Source organism: Aptenodytes patagonicus, chromosome 2 (genome assembly GCF_965638725.1).
Source record: "Aptenodytes patagonicus chromosome 2, bAptPat1.pri.cur, whole genome shotgun sequence".
Taxonomy (NCBI): Eukaryota; Metazoa; Chordata; class Aves; order Sphenisciformes; family Spheniscidae; genus Aptenodytes; species Aptenodytes patagonicus.
The window spans coordinates 121,569,522-121,592,451 of NC_134950.1; the positions used below are offsets into that span (position 1 = coordinate 121,569,522).

At 40.1% G+C, this 22,930-nt stretch overlaps 1 protein-coding gene across 11 annotated transcripts in view; it reads right to left on the reverse strand.

Moving 5' to 3' along the window:
• The window catches only part of TRAK1 (trafficking kinesin protein 1), a 143,093-nt gene that overhangs the window by 28,133 nt on the left and 92,030 nt on the right, over positions 1-22,930 (reverse strand). For all 11 annotated transcript variants that reach the window (XM_076331006.1, XM_076331010.1, XM_076331011.1 and 8 more), the window contains 7 exons: positions 15,004-15,080; positions 11,463-11,579; positions 4,971-5,071; positions 4,045-4,153; positions 2,325-2,403; positions 1,766-1,896; positions 1,160-1,234 (listed from right to left, as the gene is read on the reverse strand). In XM_076331006.1, coding sequence (XP_076187121.1) covers positions 1,160-1,234; positions 1,766-1,896; positions 2,325-2,403; positions 4,045-4,153; positions 4,971-5,071; positions 11,463-11,579; positions 15,004-15,054 — 663 coding nt within the window. In that variant the 5' untranslated portion in view covers positions 15,055-15,080. The remainder of the gene's footprint in view (positions 1-1,159; positions 1,235-1,765; positions 1,897-2,324; positions 2,404-4,044; positions 4,154-4,970; positions 5,072-11,462; positions 11,580-15,003; positions 15,081-22,930) is intronic.

Below are 22,930 nucleotides of genomic sequence, written 5' to 3' on the forward strand. Positions count from 1 at the left end.
ATCCAGATCATTGATAAAGATACTGAACAAGACCGGCCCCAGTACTGAGCCCTGGGGAACACCGCTCGTGACCGGCCGCCAACTGGATTGAACTCCATTCACCACAACTCTCTGGGCCCGGCCATCCAGCCAGTTTTTGACCCAGTGGAGAGTACACCTGTCTAGGCCGTGACCCGCCAGCTTCTCTAGGAGAATGCTGTGGGAGACAGTGTCAAAGGCCTTACTGAAGCCCAGGTAGACCACATCCACAGCCTTTCCCTCATCCATTAGGCGGGTCACCTAGTCATAGAAGGAGATCAGGTTGGTCAAGCAGGACCTGCCTCTCATGAACCCGTGCTGGCTGGGCCTGATCCCCTGGTTGTCCCACACATGCCTTGTGAGCGCCCTCAAGATGAACCGCTCCATAATCTTCCCCGGCACCGAGGTCAGGCTGACAGGCCTGTAGTTCCCCGGATCCTCCTTCCGGCCCTTCTTGTAGATGGGCGTCACATTGGCAAGCCTCCAGTCATCTGGGACCTCCCCCGTTAACCAGGACTGCTGATAAATGATGGAGAGTGGCTTGGCGAGCTCCTCCGCCAGCTCCCTCAGCACTGTCGGGTGGATCCCATCCGGCCCCATAGACTTGCAAGTGTCCAGGTGGTGTAGCAGGTCGTTAACTGCTTCCTCTTGGATTATGGGGGGTTTATCCAGCTCGCCGTCCCTGTCTTCCAGCTCAGGGGGCTGAATACCCTGAGGATAACTGGTCTGACTGTTAAAGACTGAGGCAAAGAAGGCATTGAGGCATTGAGTACCTCAGCCTTTTCCTCATCCTCAGTGACAATGTTCAACCCCCCCCCCCCCGCCCCATATCCAATAAAGGATGGAGATTATCTCACTATTCAAAAAAGGCTTAAACTACCAGCCTAGAGAAGTCAACCTCTAAAGGAGTTCCTATATTGCCCATAAACCTCAGTTTTTCAAAACATGTGCCTGTTGAAGGAGGAGAGAACAGGAAGGAAAAGGTTTTGAACTCTTCCAGGAACATCAATGTTCCTTCATTCCATACACATAGGCAAAATTATTGAATACTTCTGATCCAGCTTAGACTAAAACTCCCGTGGCAAAGTGAACAGCCATTGCCCTACTACTAAATTATTGTAATACTAAGTAACGTACTCACCTCTGCTGTGAGCTGTCTCTGGGCATCTTTAGCTGCTCCCAAATGCTGGACAAGTTCCTCATTTTCAACTGCACACTAAAACATGCCAAAAAATGTTAGAAATACTGTGATGTTTTCTCCTGTGATGATGTTTGTATCCTATAATACAGGTAAGCAGGAAAATTCTTACTTTTCTCAAGACTCTCTCTGCAGCAATATTAGTCCACACGTTAGTTTAAAAACATTCAAAATGTTAACACATGAACACCCAGCATCAGTCTGTGCCCTGCTAAATGAACCTCCAAGACTCTAAAACTAACAAGTATGTGCCAACTGAAATACTTGCCCTGACATTCTTGTCTTACCGAAGTCATTAAGTTCAGTGCAGAATTTCACATCTAATATTTAAAATAAATTTAACTATTGTATTTGATATATCATATATGCATCTTTTAATAAATTGATGCTTTCTAGTCAAGTATGCTAGATATTAAACATCAAACAAGGTCACCCAGATAAGGAGGGTGGAAAATTTCCTTTAGGCTCTAGTATACAGAAGATTGTAACTTGTCTTCCAGCTGCAATAGTAGCAAATCACAACAGTGGTCTTGCAAATGGATTCCTTACAGCTTTTGCCTTTTTCTGCAGATCGACTATCTGAGAGAGAAGATGGGTGATTTCTTCCTGCTGCCGGGCAGCATCTTCGGTTTTCTTTGCTAACTCTTCGGAGATATTGGCAATCTGGATGTTCGCATCCCCTTTAAGATAAGCAATTACATTAACATCACAAACCCAAGTGCAGAAAAGTAAGCAGAAAGATGTTCTTTTGGAACATCACTTGATTCAGCAGAATTCTGCCCCAATACACAGCAAGGTATTTTTGAAAAACAACAGTAGGACACAAAACCAGAAAGACACAAAGTGCTCATGCTGCAAAGCAGGCTGTACTTTCCCTTAAAACTAACATTTTCTACGCAAAACTATTTTGCAACTGAGAAAGATTTAGCTTACAGCCAGAATTTTCTGCTGTGAAATTTCAGCCAGCAATTTTCTCCTCACAACCATTTATATAAGGAAAGTAAGTACCACAGAAAAACATGACTGACTGATCTAATGTAGTTTCCTTTTTTTTTTTTTTTTTAACTGCACTATCTCGAATGAGAAGTGAAAAGAAATAGGGACATACTTAGCTCTTTTACACAGTCATTGACAAGCTGTTGTTCTTTCTCTTCATAAGTTATTGTTTCAGTCTTCAGCTGACAGGCCTATTCAAGAAATCCACATCAAATATGCTACATTAGCACGTTTGTTCTTTGCCAGTCTGTTGCTGCATTTCCACCAGCTTCAGAAAGACAAGCTTTCCTAATCACTCCCCCAGGAAAACAGTGAGAAACAACAGTTTTTGCCTGCCCTCCCTCATGTTCTGGAAAAAGGGGCCAGGTGAACATTCATCAGAGACATTACTGTATGGAGAAACTTGCATCATTATCACCATATCCCCACTAGATGTCACTTGCGTATTTTGCACTAAAAATAAAAAAAAGGCCCTGAACATACAAAAGACTAGTATGCAGAGCTCGATCTGGTCACCTGAACAAAGCTAGGTATCATCACAAACTAATTAAATGCTTGGTTTAAATAATTGAATTAAACATTCAAGTATTTAAAAAACATTCAGATAGTATTTGAAAAGTTCTGGCACTGTAACCATATATCCCACATAAAACCTTAGTGCTACCTCCTTCCCTGCTTTGTCTTTTCCACTCTGATTCTACGAGTGCCAAGAGGAGCACGGCTACACCCAGCTAGTTCTGTCTGGCACCACCTTAGTGGTTCTGTAATCTATTCCCAATGCTGGGGGCACGCACAGACACCCACAGATTGCATCTGTAGAGAGATGTGTAGCTCAGAGGTTTCAGATTTGGCTCCATCCTGTGCCTCGCTGGCACAGACTGCATCTCCCTGGAAGGGAGGCCAGTGCTACGTGGGAGTCTCCTATCAGCTCCTGACGCAGTGGCTCTCTCAGTTCTGACCCTACCTTCATTATTCTCAAACCATCTACTGCTCATCTTCCTTGTGGGACTTCTCAATGAAGCATACAGCTCTCTCCATTAGGCGGTGTCTTGTCCAAAGATGTGACACTACCTATTTGCAATGGGCCCTGCATTTGCAGTAGAAAATGGTAATGATACTCTGTTTTCATACATTCATTCTTAGCTCAAAAGTATTTCTTCTGCTATACTCTGCTATGTTTGCAAAATGGTAACATGCTCCCAAAGTTTAAAAGTTGCATTGAAAATTAATATAAAATTATTCATAGGATATTCAATTATGAAGTGTTATCTCTGACAGATAGGGAACAGTAAATAAACTTTTTAAAACTGTGTTATCTGTGAAACAAATGGAATATTGTCAGAAATAAAAAGCAAGAAAAACACATTCAACTTAAAACATTAACAGCCTGACTTGAAACACAAATTGAAGATATTTAATGCAAATTTAGGCTAGCAATTTTTATTTTGTCAAACACTGAACTTGTACCAGAGAGACCATGCCAGCCTACAAACTTCAGATCTGCAGTTAAGGTCACCCATATCTACCAGGTCAGCCCTTTAACACCTGTTTCAAAGTGCAGTTCTGGACTCCAAAACCTGCCCATGCTCCTGCACATTCTTTTGGCAAGGAAACTGCTTTGCATGTTGCTTCATGTAGTTTCCATGTTTCAGCCTCTCCTTCATTTAGAAGGATAAAGGATGTTGATTAAACAACTACAAAGAGATCTGTGTCATATGTGTAATTACATACTCTTAATTAGACTCAACTTTTAATACACGCTTCTTAATACCTGTGTTCTGGTGTATAAATGAACAACTGTATTAAGCAAAACACAAAGGGAGCAATTTCACCTCAGATCTAAGCACAACATTCTCCTCTTCAAGGTCCTTGAGTTTCTTTTGAAGAGAATCCAAATGAAAGTAGTTCTGGACAGAGGAGGAAGATTCATTCCTCTTCAGCCTTGTAATGAAAACAACAGTTTTAACTAATTTTTACCTGCATTATGGCCAATCTCACAGGAGAACAGACTGAACAGAGGTCTCAAAACCAGTCAAAGCCACACGAAATACAGCTTTGTTCATGCCAGTACGCTTGGGCAGCAATGTATTTGCAGTGATTTTTAAAAGAGAACTTTTTTTTAATTTGGTTATTATTCCCCACACTTCCTATGGAAAAGTTATTCAGCCAAGGCTATGAGAAAGGAAATCACCTTACTACAGGGAGCAACCCAATAGCTTCCTGATTAATGTTGCACATGCTTCACCACAATGCAGCAATAACTCTGCAAGGGCAGACAGCCCCTCAGAGCCTGCGATGCTGTTCAGCCAGCTAATTGCCTGGAACCCACGCTATAAGCCATGCTTTATTTCCTCCCCTCTGCTTAGAATTTTTCACAGTGCCCTCAGTTCCTTCAGGCACAAAGGTCACACACATAGCATATTCTATCACAGCGTGCAAAGTTATGTGGTGTAGTGGGGTACCGTAAGTGGGACCTACGTCTGCCTCACCACCACAGTGACCTAGTTCCTGTGAAAGTTACAGCGCTGTGTCAGCAGCCTCCTTATGTACTTTTCCCTCCTGACTCTTGTCGGCACCACCATAGCCAGCTGGTCCAATGCAAATCCTTCCAGCCGGTGCTATGCGTGAAGTTCAGGGTCCCATTTACAGTTCCAGCCAATACAGAGATCATTTTACTACTTTTCAAAGCTATCAAATTGTCCAAACTACCCCTGCTTAGTACCAGGTGAAGGTTCAATGTTGTAGATCAATAACTCACGGGGTGGAACAGATGGACTCCGGCTCACTTTCTTCAGCAGCACTGGTATAGAACTGGAGCAGCTCATCTTTCATGGAGAGCTCATGCCGCAACTGAGAAACCTGCACAAAGATGGAGCTTGCAGATCAGTAAGTTGGTTTTCTAGGCACATTCTTAAGTAAACCCACTATAAATTAGTTATTCATCCTCCAAGTATCACCTTCAAACTAAATCAAGAGGTGAAGACTAGAACAGACCAGAACCAGTTCATTTATTTCTTAGAAAGGATGAAAAGGGTACCTTTCAAATGAGCCATTAAATGTTCTTTTTTAGAAGTTCAAAAATGCAATTATCTCCACTGCTATTAGACATGTTTCTCTCTCACCTTCTTTAAGATGAGCAATCCTGATTCACTATTGCATTAGTCTAGATTCACATCCACAGAAATAGATATACTGCAATGGTACTGCAAGAAATTAATGTGGCACAATCAAGACAAACATAATTTTCTTATCCATTTTATGTGATGACTGTTACCATCTGGCTTGGATACAGACCTCAGATACAGACATTTCTTCCTCTCCAAGAGACATTAGATAGAATTAATAAAGGGGTCGTGTAGTTAGGTTATATTTGGGACTCAATTGCCTGTTGAGCTGCAGAACACCACCACACAGTGGCAGGCTGCCATTCTGAGGTTGCTGCAATGGTGGAGGCTGCTGTCAGTTTCTGGGTGTAATTGGGGCTTTCGATGACTGTGAAACATGAGTCTAGTAAAGTAGTACGTGGGAGTCCCATGCTCACTACATACATGTATCAAAAACGAAGAAAACATCAAAATTGGATGGTTAAGATACCCTGTAATTGTGAGCTCCACAAACTTAACCTTGGTTAATTCATACTGTGATTCTCCAAGAAAAGTGTTACAAGCCCAATTACACAGTAGCACTTACACCACTTCACAGCTGCAATTTAAGACCCCAGTGGCAAGATATTAATTTTTATTTTACTTGCATAACTATAAATAGCATAACTGATCAGACAAATCTGTTCCCTTCCACTTGCACTGCAAGACTTGGCCCTCAGTTTTCACCTTCCAATGCACAAATTGCAAAGCACATTTGTTTTTATTAGACTTCTGCTTTTTGTATTGTAGGTATATTTATATTTGTAGTTATTACTGGCAAAAAAACCCAGAGAATATCAATAAAATAGATTTAAGCTGCATTTTCATCAAACAAAAAGCAGACTCAATGCAATAAAGCACTTAAACTGTGCAGAATTTTAAGCAAACAAGGTCATTTACTTTACTAAGGCTATTCTTTGTAATCAGATGCGCTAAGGCACCAAGTCCTCCTGAGACATTGGTTCTAAAATGCAAGGGGGAAAAAAGCCCCAACCAACCACATTTCAGAAAACCATGAAACAAAATGTATGCATTAATTTTGGGAGGTTCACTTTCCCCATTTCAGGAAGAGCTAAAAAGCTGAGCCAAAAATAACAATTTACTTCCCTCCAGCACATTATGGCTCAGCCTCTTTAAGTAGCAAGGATTCAGATATTGTCAGTGCGTGGGCACTAGATCATCTCCAGCTTTTCCTACACTTTTTTTCTCCATGAACTAAAAAGACTGAAGATACTATTTTTACTGCCACTTCCAAGCATTCCAATTCTCCAAAGGAGGGTGAACAGCCAGAAAGAGTGACCTTTTATGGGAACAGGACCAGAAGCAATGGGCACAGACTGAAACATGGGAAGTTCCCCCTGAACACCAGGAACAACCTTTTTATTGTGAGGATGACCGAGCACTGGCACAGGCTGCCCAGAGAGGCTGTGGAGTCTCCATCCTTGGAGATATTCAAACTCAGTCTGGACATGGTCCTGGGCAACTGGCTGCAGGTGGCCCTGCTTGAGCAGTGGGGTTCGGGCAAGATGACCTCCAGAGGTCACTTCCAACCTCAACCATGCTGTGAAATGCAAAAAACCCCCACCTCACTGCAGTAACTTCCAGCAACGCTTCCCTTTGACATAGCATTTTGTGGTGTGTTGAGCTCAGCCAGCAACTAAGCACCCGCAAGCTGAGTACGTACTCTGCCCCCACTATCCCCAGAGGATAGAGGAGAGAATCAGAAGCACAAAAGCAAGAAACACTCATGGGATGAGATAGAGAGTGTTTAATAAGTAAAGCAAAGTTGCTTGAGCAAGCAAAGCAAAATAAGGAATTTATTCACTATTTTCTATCGGCAGGCAGATGTTCAGCCACTTTGTAGAAAGCAGGGCCTTGGCACACATAATGGTTACTTGTGAAGATAAACACCATATCCATGAGTGTCCCAGCTTCTTCCTCCCTTCCTTGAGCTTTTATTGTTGAGCATAACAACGTAAGGTATAGAATATCCCTTTGGTCAGTTCGGGTCAGCTATCCCAGCTGTGCCCCCTCCCAGCTTCTCGCACAGATGGGGCCAGAATGGGGAGGAGGGCGGGGGGGGCGGAAAGGGCCTTGATGCTGTGCAACCACTGATCAACAATAGCCAAAACTGGTTGTTATCAACATCTTTTTAGTCACAAATCCAAAACATTGCACCATACAGGCTGCCATGAAGAATACTAGCTCCATCCCAACCAGACCCAGTACACATTTTTACATTCCAAAACAGGATTTGTTTTATGAACAAGGACCTCTTCTACATTTTCACAAGCCACTACAACATGTACCCTTTGGAGCAAACACTACTATGCTACCCCTGCACAACATATGGTTACCAAGCAATAGGGACTGAGCCCTTGTCCCACAAGGGACAAGGCCCATGAGCTGTCATCAGGCTTGGTTCCCAAGACTTCATCTGTTCAGGCTTTTCATTCACCCCACTGTCCTGAAAGCTTCACTCAGCTTCAGAACTGTCATGAAATAGCAGCACCTATCTTAGAAATAATTTAAGGTAGAAGTTAAAAGGATCCTCACATAGAGCAGGACAGTTTAGAGACATGGGACCTAGTCTGCAGGAACAATCCTTACCCAATCACTAACGACCATTTCAAGAGTCCAGCTGATTGTTTTCCTGACTGACAGCAGCTAAATGCTTTATTCACTTAAAATGAAGACATCCAGTTACGCTGTATGTAAATAACATGCATACAAGTACCAAGCCAAAGACCATTTCTATCTTTCCAACATTACCTTCTACTCTAATAGACCAAAACCAATGCTTCCTTTTTTAAGCCACTATTCCAGACTGTAATTCATCTTTTCCTTTCTTCTCACTTTACACAGAACAAAACCAAACCTGGAAAAGACTTTAAAACCAGCTATCACCAAAACACAAATTCTGATGTGACCTGGAACTAGAACAACAGGACTAGAGGGCTGTATTACTCAGATGTCACCACAGGTTTGAGGTGGTGTTATTTGAGGACTGACACTGTGTTTGAAGTGCTGCTTTTTTAGCTTCAGAAACACATGGCAAAATCTGAAAAGGAAAAAGTAAGAAACATACCGGGAAATTTAGAAAGATTAGGATAAGCTAAAACCTAATGACCTACTCCATTTCAAACACAATTCACATTGTGACAGTTTACATTGCTTTGATACCGAGCTCTAATTTCAAAGGACACAGTATTAAATTGTTGGTAGCACCATCCCAGTGAAAAAAGTGACACATCTTGAGATTGGAGCTGCAGCATTCTTACCGAACACAGTAATACAACAGCAGGTAGACACACTGTACCTGGGAACTACACTTCCGCTGCTGAAAAGGCGGACACCCATCTCTGTAACCAAAACAATTTACAATTAAGGAAGTTTCTGCAATATAATGTTTATGCTTTTAGCATATAATTCTGAAACAGTAAGCTGAGATTAAAGTGTCTGTGCACACAGTATAGTGCTTGCTTCAGTGCACTCACCTTTCGTTCTCTAGTGCACAACAGGAAAAATCTCAGTTCCATCAGCTTTTTATTGAATGTGACCACAGCCCCTTCCTAAACCTAAGTGGCACCTAACAATACAAACTCAAAAGTCAAACCCAAGAATCTAATGCATTTTGCACAGGTCTGTATTACTTTCACATGTACCTATGAATGTGGCATGTTACAAGGACACAGGAAAAAATTTGAGCTACTTAATGGGGTGGCCAGAAGGTTTTCTCAGGACAAGTTTGGTAGGTCAAAGAGACGTAAAGCTAAATTATTCATGCCATGACACATATGCCAATAAAACCTTAACTTTATACCACACACCAGAAAGAACTTGTCTATATATTACAGAAACCACATATCCCCCAGAACAAACCCTTTTTAGGAAGTTTTTACAGAATTTAAAAAGTACCAATTCAATTCTCTTCTCTTACCCCTTGCCCTTAGAGACAGTTGTCTTAGTTACCATTCTGTTCAAATATTCACAATTCAGCATTAATGGAAGATATGAAACCCACTAAAGAAAGAGTTTCAACATACAAAAGCATCATGTCTTTAAAGCCTGATGAGTTCTGCCTCAAAAGCATCAATTTCTGAAGGAGTCAAAATGACAGTGTGGAAGATGGGTGTTGATAGAACATATGGCCCAACATATCAAGCCACCTGGTAAGAAGCTTATTTCTGGTGGCACTTTTCCTAATGCTGCTCCTGAGTCCCTCTAAATAAAAATAGACCTGGGTAGAGGCAGCCCATCCCTGTCCCCCACCTTCCTCAATCAAATCTTCCATTCTGGATGTATGGTGCGAATGTACTGCCCTGCCCAGTCGGTATGCACATGCCTAGTAAATGCCATATCGACCAATGCACAAATAAATTGGTCTGCCACATGATGGGCTTAGGCAGCAAACAACAGCACTCCTCTTGAACAGAAAATAATTAGTTTTCCTTGCCAAAAAGGGTAGGCCACACTAAAGGATATTATTTCTATGTGTGTGCTCCACCACCATTTATCACACAACTGGGATCCCTCCATCCATGCTTTATTCATCAGCCCATCTCGGATATAATTCAACACCTCACACCCTTGAGCAGTTTTATTAACAGCCTTTTTTAAAGTTTTTAAATCCACTGTGGTTCATTGTTCTCCTGCTCGCCCTACAACTGTGAGACTTCTCTTCCTCTTGCTCAAAGCTACATATAGACGGGATTCACAAACCAAGGTCACTGTCCCAGAAAAGGAGAAACAACATTTGCCTCCAGCTCAGTTAGTAAGTCAGCAGAGTTTAGTGACACTTGCAGTATAGATAAAGAGTTCTTTTAAAGCATCCTGTACGGTTCCATCCAAGATACATCCATCAAGAATCTGCCAGTACCTATAGCACCCAACTCCCCATTCAGAGGAATACAGTAAGAAATAGCAACCATATAAATATTTGATTAAAAATTCAATGGTATGTGGAAGACACAAGGTGTTACTTGAAACAATGTAAGTTTTCAGGTATGTTTTATACATCACACCAATTCAGAAACACATGCACCATCATATTATATTCTAAACGTGTTCAACAAATGTCTAAAACATTATTACCGCAGTCAAACTCAGACATATGTATGTACTGCAGCAGGCTACCGACCCATGCTTCAACAGATTCTATCACAGTTCCCTGGAAAGAGATACAGCAAAAATCACAAGAAGCTGTAAGATCTTAGCAATCTAGATAGAAGGTAGCAAGTCTCAGCCTATAACCATTTGCTTCTCAACATAACCCGATGCTTCATAGCATTGACAAGTTCATACATACGGAGCATGTTGAATAAAAATTACCAATCACTGAAATATATCCTGACCTGCCTGAACAACAGAAGGTTAACACAAGTCCATGAAGTTGGCCCAGCTGGGAAAAGGCAGAATGCGCATGATCTCAGTGAGCATGCATTCCTGAAACCTCCATAAATACAGAAAGTGATTTACCTTATATGTGACACCTATATCATATTCAGTTTGAGAAGCAAAGGGAAGCACTCCCAGCATTCAAATGCTATGTTCTAAGAGCCAAAATTCAGCTCGGGTATGAATAGAAAAACATTTGGGAAAAAGCAATTAAACATTAGTTGGCGAGGAAGAAACTAAGTGAGGACTGAGAAAGATTCAGGGGAGAAGCAAGAAGCAAGCCGCACACAAAGGGAGGTAGGAGAGGGGAAAGTGTGATTAGTGAGATAATCAAAACAGAGGGGAATTATGCATAAAGCAGGGAAACAAGGACAAAACAGGTAGAAGAAAACAGTGGGTATAGTGACTCAAAACAAAAAGAGCAGCTGGTTTCAGAGGAAAATGAAATCTGAGGCAGAGCAAAATTCAATGGCTTGAGGTTGGTTTTTTTCCCCCCTCAAATCACCAGATTTGAGCCAACAGGTCAAATTACTTTTTTGGTCACATTTCTAAAAGTGTACATGCTATAAAAATGGCTGACCAAACTGCTGCAACACAGATTGACCTGCTATGGGCAGGATGGCCAAGAAAATTAAGTATGGACAAGGTGAAGCTGGAAGGAAGATTCTCCCCATCACTGCAGATACAGCACTCGGGCATAAAAATCTTACCTCTTCCCTGATGTGTTCTACTTGCTCCTCTAGGAACTCATTTCTTTCTGTCAGTGATTTATTCTTCTTTAACAGTGACTGGCCAATCCGAGCAGCTAATTCTAAGTCCCGTTCTTTCTGTGAAGCATTAAGAAAACTAATTTCAAATTTTTTATTCACCAAAGGATCAGAGGGAGGATAAAATTGTCACAAAAGGAAGGAACAAGTACTTAAACAATAAAAAGCCTTTTTGCTTCTGTGAGGGTTGGTTTGTTTGGTTTTTTGCTAGTTTTCTCTTTCTATTCCTGCTTATGTTACACCCACATTATTCAGAAAAGACCGACCCATACAGAGTTATTGAACCATAGACATGAAAGCACAGCTTCAAGGTCTAATGTAAAACGTAAGTGAAACCAGATCTGGTTCTCTATTACAGCTTTGTTTAAGAAACTACTGAGAGAAACTATTTCATCACCTTGTTATACCATATGCAGAATGCAATCACAGAGCTTTAGAGGTTACGTTTTAAAGCAGCAGAGTAAAAATAGCAAAGAGCTTGGGCATTTCCAAGCATTCTTCAGTTTCCACTTGCTCCACCTTGAAATAAAAAGCAGTAAACCGTGCAGGAGCAGAAGCCAGTTCCACCACAATGAATGTTTAGCAATCTTCTTCATGTATGTACATCCATCAGTGCTTTTGTATAAAGCCAGGTCCTACCCCTTTCCTTTTTGCAGATGCCCAAATCTGCATTAAGCGATTACTCTCATGCCATGCCTGCTCCCTTCTCCCCCCTCTCTACATGCGCAGAATTGGAAATAACTGGTCTAGACAGTTCACCACATGTACCAATAAAAACTAGAAGCTTATCCTGCTGATGACATGTACCTATACATGTCTCAGCTTCTGCAAAGCTGAGACATGGGTTTGTAATCCACCTGGGACAGGATGATAAACTGCCTAAAACTTTGCACCATTCATTAAGCATTTCTATTTATCATTTTCTTACTCAATTACTAAATCTTTACAATAGTGGGAAAATGGCACTAAGGTTAACTCTCCACTTACCTTTAGTTCAACACCGTTTGAGGAAGAGTTTTCTCTCTGTCACTGAAAATAGTTTGGGGTTTATTTACCACCCCTGACAGCCATCCAGATTTTATGACTAAAAGCTACTTTGTGTCATGTATACATTAATGACAAAACCTACAAAACCTACAGCTACTGATCACATGGGTTTGAAGTCAATGAATTTGAATGAAGAGGCTTTCATAGTGGGGAAAAAAGGAAGTTACGTAATAATCAGTAAAGAGAAAGAGAGGTTATTGATCACTGCTGTATCTACAAATAGCGTTTTCCAAATGGCTTCTGAAGGTCAGGCTTATATTTGCATTGAAAGCTACTGGCATTACCTAGTCATAAAATCTTTATATGATCTTATGTACAGTCTTTTAGAACAATAGGTTCCACAAAGTTATCCAAGAAACGTTTGGTTTACATATTGAGCCAACTTATTGTTTAGTAATTTGGCTCACTTCATAAATACAAAGTGGAAAAAAAATATATTGCTGCAGCTTTCACTCTATAGAGGAAGAGCTATCTAGCAGCAAGGTTTCTAACCTCAAAGTTGAGGAATGTAAGCGTATTTCCAGGTTCTTTGATTAACCTCCCTAGACTTCCTACACAATTTTTAGCAATTCAGCTCTAAATCTCAGTTTGGGGTCAGGCCTCTTACAGTGATAAGGAACTGATTTATTACAGCAATATGTAAGAAAATACTGAAGCCAGACGCATTTACGCTATTATTAGAAAGGGATGAGAAAGCAGGTTCACAGAGGAATCTGCTCCTATTCTTACCACATACCCAGGCAGGCCTGGGGTCACTCGCTTTGCTTAGTTTCGGGGCAATAGGCACAGATTTTCAAAATATCTGCACACATGTTGTTTTGAGATCTTCTCTTTCCTGTCTCCCCCAGCCCAAATGCTGCACTTTTCACCCTGCCAGCTTTGTAATACATTCATTGGAAGCCTGCCAACAAGAAGGACAGACAAGGGGTGGCTTTTGGGGTTGTTTTTCGCTTGTGTGTATGAAGGTAGCAGAAGGAGTTACACCTTAACTTCTGCAAACAGATGTAATCTCGTGATAACCATCATTTGGGGAACAGAGAAAGGAGCTGTAAGTGCACATCTGCCTAGGAATAGAGTGATTCAATCAGAAATGATGGACGAATAAAACAAAAAAGCTCACTGAAAGTATTTGTTTTACCTATTACATGTTCCCCCATTTTTCCTTTGCTATCATCCCGATAGGGAAGTACACCAAAAGCTTTAAAACACTGGCTCAGCAAGTCCTTCTAGCATTGCTCCCATGAGTGTGATTTCTGGATCTATATACATTTGGCTACATGGACTCAGGGGAGGAAATGGTTGGGCAGAATGCTGCATCATTACTAGAAGGAGCCATGGAAACAAATGCAAGTAAATCTCAGCCAAACAAGACAAAGGGAACAGGACACAAACAGGTAACAGAGTGTTACTACAAGTTAATGGATTATTCCAGGACAAGTCGTTTACATAAAGCATCAGTTTTAACTGGTATTTCATAGAAAGTTGTTTAAAAGAGTTCAGCTCAATGCACAAAATGCAGGACTTCATACTGAGATCAGACCTATCAAGCATAAGTGGAGATACGAGCATTCCCATGCTTGTTTCCTTGCAGAATTAGAGGAAGAACAGACCACCCAATGTATCTTGGCTAGACTGACCCCATTTTTGACATTGCTATCACAAGAAACAAGCACATAAATATGAACGATTAAATTACACTCAGCCATGAACTAATACAACTGTAACAGTTTTCACCTAAAGAATTCTTCATAAACATTATTTGGAAAATCATTGCTCAAGTTTACTGCAGGAAAGCAGCCAATTTCAGTCAAACAATTTATCGTTATATTTATTGAACATAAGCATCATAGCTTGACAATTGCTTTTTGCCATTTCTTGAATGCCAAGGATTACAGTAATAACAATTTACATAACAATGGCATAAAAAAACCAAACAACCCCAAACCAACCAAACATAAGACAAAGAAGGACAGGCTTGGATACAAATGGAGCATTAGATATTTTCTAATTTTGTGTCTATGCACTTCTCTGGAAAGACATTATCTGAGATAATAATTATGAATACAAGACTATTTGTGAACTTTTTTTAATGTTAAAAGAGAATAAATCCATCAACAATGATCCGATTAGCTTTACACATACTGTAAAAATATGTGTCACTTTAAGATTATTCTCCCCCCCCATTCATTATGGCAAATATTTGGCCAAGAGCAAGTTAAATGGCCTCAATTGAAAAATAAGCACAAGTAATGAATCCCTATGACTGAGGTAAACAAATGAGCTTTACTTATATTTACCTTACCAATGAGATAAAGTGTACACACACTCAGAGCACTCATTCCTCCTCATTTGAGGACAGTCTACCAACAGTCTTTAATAGTGGTACCATATAATTTCTCATACTGCGTATGGGTCCTTAAAGAGATGTAATACTTGCCTCTTCAAGAAGACGTGTAACAGCATCTATGTCATTGTATGTTTTAGTCATCTGGCCCACTCTTTCAGCACATAAAACTGCGAGGAAATAAAATAAAACATTAATCATATTGGCAATACTATTGGGAGAAAATATCCTTTAAAGAGTTTTTGTTTGCACAAGTTTTCATCTTATGTCAACTTTTCTGTAAGTTTATCAAAAGTTAAAAAAATTAAAAAATTTTAAAAAATCAAAGCTTCAGGTTAAACTGAGAAAACAAGTGTTTCTCTTTTGTAGTGTTTTGCTTTTGTCAGTGTCAGTGTTTTTTAACAAACCGTTAAAATGTTAAAGCTTTCTTCTCTGAGAAGTAATGTCTTGAGTTTATTAAAAAAAAAAAAGAAGGAAGAAGTGAAAACAGATGTTCTTAGATACATAATTAGGATTCTAACATGTCACCTAGTCCTTGTATTACATGCAGTAGAATTACTCTATGAATAAGCAACTCCAATACTGTTAGTTACACTGTTCAACATAAAGATACTATGTCATATTAAGTTGATAAGAACTGGGTTCTATGGTATGAGACAGCAAAGTAAATACAAAATGCATGCAAAACAATAAATGATTCTTATAATACCCAGACCACACCACGGTGGCCACAGTATCACTCAAAAATATTTACTAAGACTGGATGAGATGATTAATCACTAAGGTGGAACCAGGAGTTTTGTTAGGCTGAAGAAAGTATGTAGAAGTTTAGTCTACCACCATAGGTGATCCTTTAAGAAACTACACTGACTCATCTAGGAGTGTGAAAGTTTTCTAAAAATCCATCAATAATCAGAGGAAACAACAGCACCTTCTGCTCTACCCTTACATTCTGTTTATTTTCAGCTACACCTATTCCTCAAACCCTGTAATTCTGAAAAAAGGGATTGTTAATGAAGTTGAGCTGATCATATGGACTACTGGTTATCAGGCTGCTGTAGCACAAATTGTTCTTCAGGGTATTTACCCTTGACAATGTCAGTTAAAGCTCAGTCTGACAGATTGGCTAGTGCGCATTAAGGTGGGGGGGAGAGACAGATAAGGCCTAATAAGATTTAAATTTTTAAAAAAGTGTATTGAGTACAGTACCATTGCCAGGAGACAGCTTGTCACCCTAAGGAAACAACGCTACCCAATTTATAAATATACAACCTACGTATACATAAATATACAGTTGATCATCACTAAGGCATGTTAATAATATATCAAGCACAACAGTACTTAGGTATCTGTTGAAATGTTGGAGGGTTCCACACTTAAATATCAGAAAGTTGCTTAAACTACAGCAAGAAGTAACTTTTTTTTCCTGTTTATTTTCCTGTTTCTCAACTCCTATTTTTGAGGATCAAATCCTAAAAACATTTACAATATTTAGTGACATCGGTAGTGCCAGTGAACTCCAAAGAACGCCATTAAAAAGCATTCAAAAGATAATTACACTTATCCAAATAATTAAGTCTGAAAGTGGTAACAATAAAAAGTTTGCGCTTCAAAGTAGTAATTTGACAAAAATTACATAGCAATATAAAGAATAACTGTACCACTGTACAAGCAAAAATAAAGTGCATCTGTAAAATACAAGCTGTATTAGTTAAAAGCAGACTAATCAGGATTCCACAGAAAAAAACTGAAGTAACTTGCAGAGAACATCAGCTATAGTAAACAAAGGGGCTAAATAGAAGATTTCCATAAAAACTGCACATAAAGACAGATGGTGTCATGTACAGAAGACTATTCACAATAAAAAAAAATAACATTGCTATAAACCCAATTTTTTTAAACATAGTAGGTTCATAACTCATGCAATAAAATGTCTATCAGAAACCCTGATGCCAGCAGTTTATTTTCCAAAACAACTGTACACTAAATAGTTCCCTTGGTTACAACATTCCCTCGCTACTATAAAATAATGTTTGAGATTGTCATTAACAAGCTCATTTTAACTCCGTACCTAGCACTAATAATCACCACTGATTATGACTATGGCAACCTCACACCATCCTAATTCAGGTGAACGTATAACCTTCCTAACATCCAAGCTGATAAAAGGACGGTGCTCCCAAAGACAGAATAAAGTCACTCAGCTGGGAGAAAGAGTGATAAAGGTTGATTCATGTGGCTGCTCACTCAGCTATTCCTTCAGAACTTGCCATTTAATCTTTAACGTGGCAGGGTAACACCACAGCCTTATCACAACAGACTTATTAATAGCAAGGAAGTAGCAACATGGTCATCAATAGCTTTTATATTTCAAAATTTCCACCAAACTTCTGTTGGTCACTGTTAAAACAGAGGTCTTAATATACTACTCTGCCAATGTGGAAGGGTTTCAAAGCAGAAATGATACCTTATGCATCCTCTTCAACGTCCAAGTGGAAACAAACTTCAATAGACTGCATATGATAAAATGCCTCCTCCAGTCAACCACCTCCTATTGGCACTCAAGATGCAACACAGCAGAAGCACAGAGCTACTAACTAAAAGGAAGGTTTTCCTTTTCGAAGGAAGGCAAACTTGCAAAGAGGTGTTGCTCTCCATCCCTCAGAAACCAAGGCTTGTGGGGAAGAGAAGGTGAAAAGTGAGGGGAGAGAAAGCAATTCAGAAGCAGCATTTAAAAACCTCAAAACAGTGTCTAAGTATGTAGTTAGTCAGCCTCCACAGATTACAAGATAACATTTGGCCAAGTGATTTTGATTTCCTTGGTGTCCAAAAAGACACATTATCTTGAAAAATAATTCTGAGCTCTGATCAGTGAAGTATGGCGTGGTGGTGGGAACGGACAAAAAACCAAAACAAACCAAAACCCACAAACTCCACAACTCTAATGGATTCTGCATAGTAGGTTTCCAGCCTGCTGGAGTTTCTGATAAATATGACTGCCTGGTAGTGCTACCGTAAAGATAAAACAAGAGCAAATGAAGGACAACACTCTGTAATGCAAAACCTACAGTGCCAATTTGCTGACCTCTTTTTGCTCACTTGCAAATCAGTAGTATTTTTGCTTGAGGGTGATAGGAAGCGCAGTGTCTAAATGCATGCATGCATGCAAACATCCAAATCAAAATACACTTTGTACCTCTCAGTTTATGGAGAAGGCTGTTAGACAATAAAGAAAGAATAATAATAAAAAAAAAAAGTCTACAGCAAGTGGAGGAACCACAGAATTCCAGAAACACAGAGTTAGAAAATGCGCTTTGGTAACTGCTTTGAAATGAATGTCACAGATCCAAAACAGGAAACAAAGAACAGAGAAAACTTCTATCACATTATTTCCATGACAGCATTAAATACATGCTACTGGGGACATATTTGCGGTTCAAAGTATTTGGGTTTTTTAAAAGCCAAACACACAAATGGACAAGTGCTACACAGATCAAGTATTTCCTCTGCCTTAAAGTACCTAGCACTACCTTCATACCCTCTTAAAGCTTGCAAATTCTTGCGTACCCACATTCCTGTATTTCCCAATGTGAGTACAGCTGAAAGGATGTACTCTGCGTTTATTTCTTATCATCTATTTAATGCAGCATCTGACTGGAAGCTTCTTTCAGGCTCTGAGCTCCGCACTGACTAAAGCACTGATTCCCAAGCTGAAGATGTTCGGGGAGAAGGGAGGAAAGTATGTACCTTCCTGGATTGCTCCCTGAAAGTCACACAGCCATCTAGCATGCTGCTTGGAGGACAAGTATGTTTCCAGGAACAGGAAACAACCATGGAAGGGAAGTGGAGCAAGAATACCACTATTGGGAACTGCTGCAATGAGCCACCACCCACCAAACAGGGGATTCAGGTAGAAGAAAAAAAAGAAATCATAGGAGCCAGGAGACACAGGTGTACTCAGCCCCTGCTCCCTGCATCCCTTCTCGAAGCATACCCCCTCTTCATTTTTGAGACCTATCTAGCTCTTTAACTTGACCCTGGTAGAAGAGGGCAACCATGGCTGAAGAGGAAAGCTCAGCTCTCACTGCTCCTCTTCCCATCTATTTCCAACTACTGGGAAACAAAAGGGGGATAAGATGTTATGGTAAAGTTTCACTTTTGGGGCAGATAATACCGACCTGTATAGAGTCTGACAGGGAAGGCGCCAGTGCATGGGGATTTCCCTATCACCAAAATTTATTTCCTCAGAAACTACATCAGGATAAGAGAATACTGTTCAGCGAGCACAGGTCTCTGGCAATTTTAATATTGATGCTTCTTATTGGCAAGGTGGCAGCAGGGGACAAATTTCTTTCTTTTCTTCATAACAGTTCCCTACCCAAAGCCTTTAACTATGGCAAGGCCTACTACATTCTTGATCAGTCATGAGAAGCCCTGCCTCACATACAGCTTCTGTCTCCCTCCCTTCTGCTCAGAGCTCTGTCCAAACACTGAAGATACAATGACAAATTCATCGCATCCTAAACGTCGCGCATCAAGACATAGAGAACAGACACAGTAACACTGACTGACCAGCCACTCTCCTTACTGCTGGATACCACTTGGCAAACATTAGCTACCACAGACCCTAGCAGACTTGGACTCCTCAGCTCACATTGGTTTAAATTCTGAAAGTATATTTTTGCACTCCAAGGATAAAGCACTTGCTGAAAATCACAACTTCAGTTCTAGAGCCACCGACAGTTACACTCTGGCACTGGTTACTGTGAGCACTGCATCGACTTGAGCCAAGCATATGAGGAATTCTGAAACTGTGCCATATTATGTATATTCCTTTTCAAATAAACTCAGGAAAATTATACCTAAAATGTGCCGTTAGCTCTGTTACTGACCCAGACTAGAAAGATTTTACACGTTTAAAGGTAAACATGCTAGCTTCTCCTCCACTAAAGAGGAGTTTTTGGCAGCCCTGGCTAAATTGGGACAGAGGCTTCAGGCCTGCTGTTGCCTGTCACGTTTGAGGTGGCCCTGAAAGAATATGATAATCTAAAGAGCTTAAAAATTTTAAGAGACTACTGAAACTGAAGCTTGAAGGATGTGCTTCTGAGGCACGACTTGCTAGAAGTCCAAATTTTAACACAACACGCCAGCAGTTCCTCCAGCCTCCCCCACCACTTCCCAAGCATAGGAGCAGGCCAGTCCCTCCAGAAGGCAGATGGGGAGTTCAGCAGGTGGCTGTGACCCTGGTTAGAGGGACAAAGAGCGGTCACAGCGCGCCAACTGCTTCACAACTGCCAAGTCACACTGTGGGCGAGCTCCATGGAGGAGTCTGGAAGAAAATAATGTTGTGAGCGATACATACTCAGTCAGCAAGTACATTTTAGCACGGTGAAAAATAACTACTGTAAGTTCAATAGACAATGCCAATAGTTTTTTTTCTTTTTTTTTTTAAAAACGTTACAGCCTAGCTTACTGTGATTTCAATGGCGTAGTTTGCAAATTAATCTTTTAATCTTAAGGTGCAGTTACTGATTCTTCTAGAAGAAGAGATTTTATCTTGCCATTTAAGCTATGGTTTGAAGGGTGTTTGTTTGCTGCAATTTCTCTCATACAGTATTCAAATAGCCTAGTAAATCCAATATTAAAGTCTCACATACAAAACTATGTTATTACTTAATCTCAGGTTTGGGAAAAAACTCTGCTGTTATTTCTTCTCTAAAGCTTAATGCCCAAACACTCAAGTTGGTAGCCGTTTCAAAGTACTTCCTCTAAGCAGGGCATGAACTGCAACAAATTTTCTTGTGATGAATGAAGAATCAAGTTAAAGGAAATTTCAACAAGAATGTCACACACTTGTTCCTTCTATTAGCATAAACACAAGTCAAATGTGGTAACTTGGAAAATACAGCCACAAAGTGAAACTAAGGAGATAAACGCCTGGAGAGAACTCACCATCACCTTAATGCATACACCATTTACTGATACAGCTCAGCATAGCTCTTCTCTTAAAAGTAAAATTTTTCTCACAGGATTTTCGATTACTAGCCATTGAATTACTGTCTTGACATTCTCCTCCATCCATTTCTTGTCAAGAAATGTCTGGACTGCAGTCCTTGCAACTAATGAATGGGCATAGGGCTTAAACCAGGACCTGGACTGTAAATCTTTCAAAAATCCTAAAATGAAGTTACAAGCTTGTATTAAAAGCCATGCATCGTCAGCTATCTCCCTCTCTTAAATACATGATCCTTTCCTACTCCAGCTCTTCGGGAGGGAGTGGCTGTGCCAAAGCTTTCAAGAATTACTAGTCTCCATTTTCTTTGCTTTAGTGTTTAAAGATTCCAGACCCCTGTATGACCTCCATTCTAGTCAACATCTTTGTAAGATAAAATTTTTACATTTTCTGTAAGTCAGACCCTTGGAGTGCCTGAACTTGAGATTTTAATGGTGACCACAAGATTTATTTTTTTAATTAAACTTGGGCTAGATTCTTCGCCTGCATTTACCCAGTACTTTAGATAAGGAGGACTTCTAATCTAACTGTTATATTAGTAAACTGAAATAGTAATGACTGGCTGCCATCACAGGTCCTAAACAGGTAATAACCTTCTCCTGTTCTACTTGCAAAAGCAAGAATCAAAACACAGCCCAGTTCCAGAGTTAGCTGACCCAACAATGCACTAACCAGGGAAAACTGACAGGTTGTCCTTTCATAGCTCAGGTTTTTTTAATCAACAAAAACTGAGTAGACACTATCAACAGATATCCCTGCACAAAGTTTCACTGCAATCACCTCAAAGACCAGCTTATCAAATGAAGAGTAAATATGTTGCTGTCAGGCAAATTTACAACTCCAAAGCAATGCACTGACTCTAGAAGTGTTCTGCCTAGACCTTTATCAAGGTGCTTCCCATACTCATCAAGAGAACTGATTCTGTAACGCTGCCAAGTATAATGCTAGTTCTGTGACAGAGGCTCTAGAAACAGGACCGAGGGCAGTCACAGGATCTAAATGTCAGGACAGGGAAAAACTTCACTACATCAAAACGACCATGGAAATAATAGACAAGTAGTGAGTACACGTTCTGCTCATGGAATAGGCCAAACAGTTAAGGAGTCTTAATTACATAGTTTTTACCCCCTTCTTTTCAATAACTATAAACAGTTAAAGTGAAGCATATTCTCAAGACTTTCCATTTCTGATACCAAATTCATAGCCAGATATGGCTAAAATGTTTCTTTTGTTCAGCATGAAAAGGCTACATGCTGGTGTTTCCATCTGCTTTACTTACAGAATGGATTGACTCATCCCCAGGAGAAGTACTATCATTTATAAGTGCACCCACATGCAAAGATACATAGAAATACCATATATAATTTTTATGCATCTGTATCACTGCTACACTAAGTGTATAGGTGACCTGAATGTATAGGTGGAGGAGAGAAGGCATCTTTAAAAGGCATTTCAAATACATACTGAGCTTTTGAGGGGAAGGTACTGTAGAAAGACAGGGCTAAATTTATCCCAGATGTAACTCAACTTTTTTTTTTTTCCTCTTGAAATCAACAAGAACAGCTTCAGACTGTACTTAGATCTGCATGAAAGGTAAAGTCAGCAGGAAGAATAAGAACAGCATGATGTATGTTTCAGCTACCATTTAATCACTAAAAAAAATAGGAATCAAACATAAAACAACCTCAGTTGGCCTCTCTTGGTAAGTTTCCTCCCCACCCCAATCCCCAGTTTTAAAGTTCCCTTTTACCAGTATTCTCTCTAGCACCTTTCTATTTTGCACACACACACAAGTGATCTCAGCTTCCTTCAGAGACCCAAAACAGGAGAGATGGGTAGTTTATTGATGGAGTATGCCTGAAATCCAGGTGGAATATTTGATTTGGAGGAAGTCTTTACAGGACAGTCCTATGCAACAGGATTCAAAGAGCACATTTCATCCATTGAGTCTTTGGACACAGAAACCCTTTCCCATGAGGTGAATAAGGGTGTAAATTCACAGCAGGT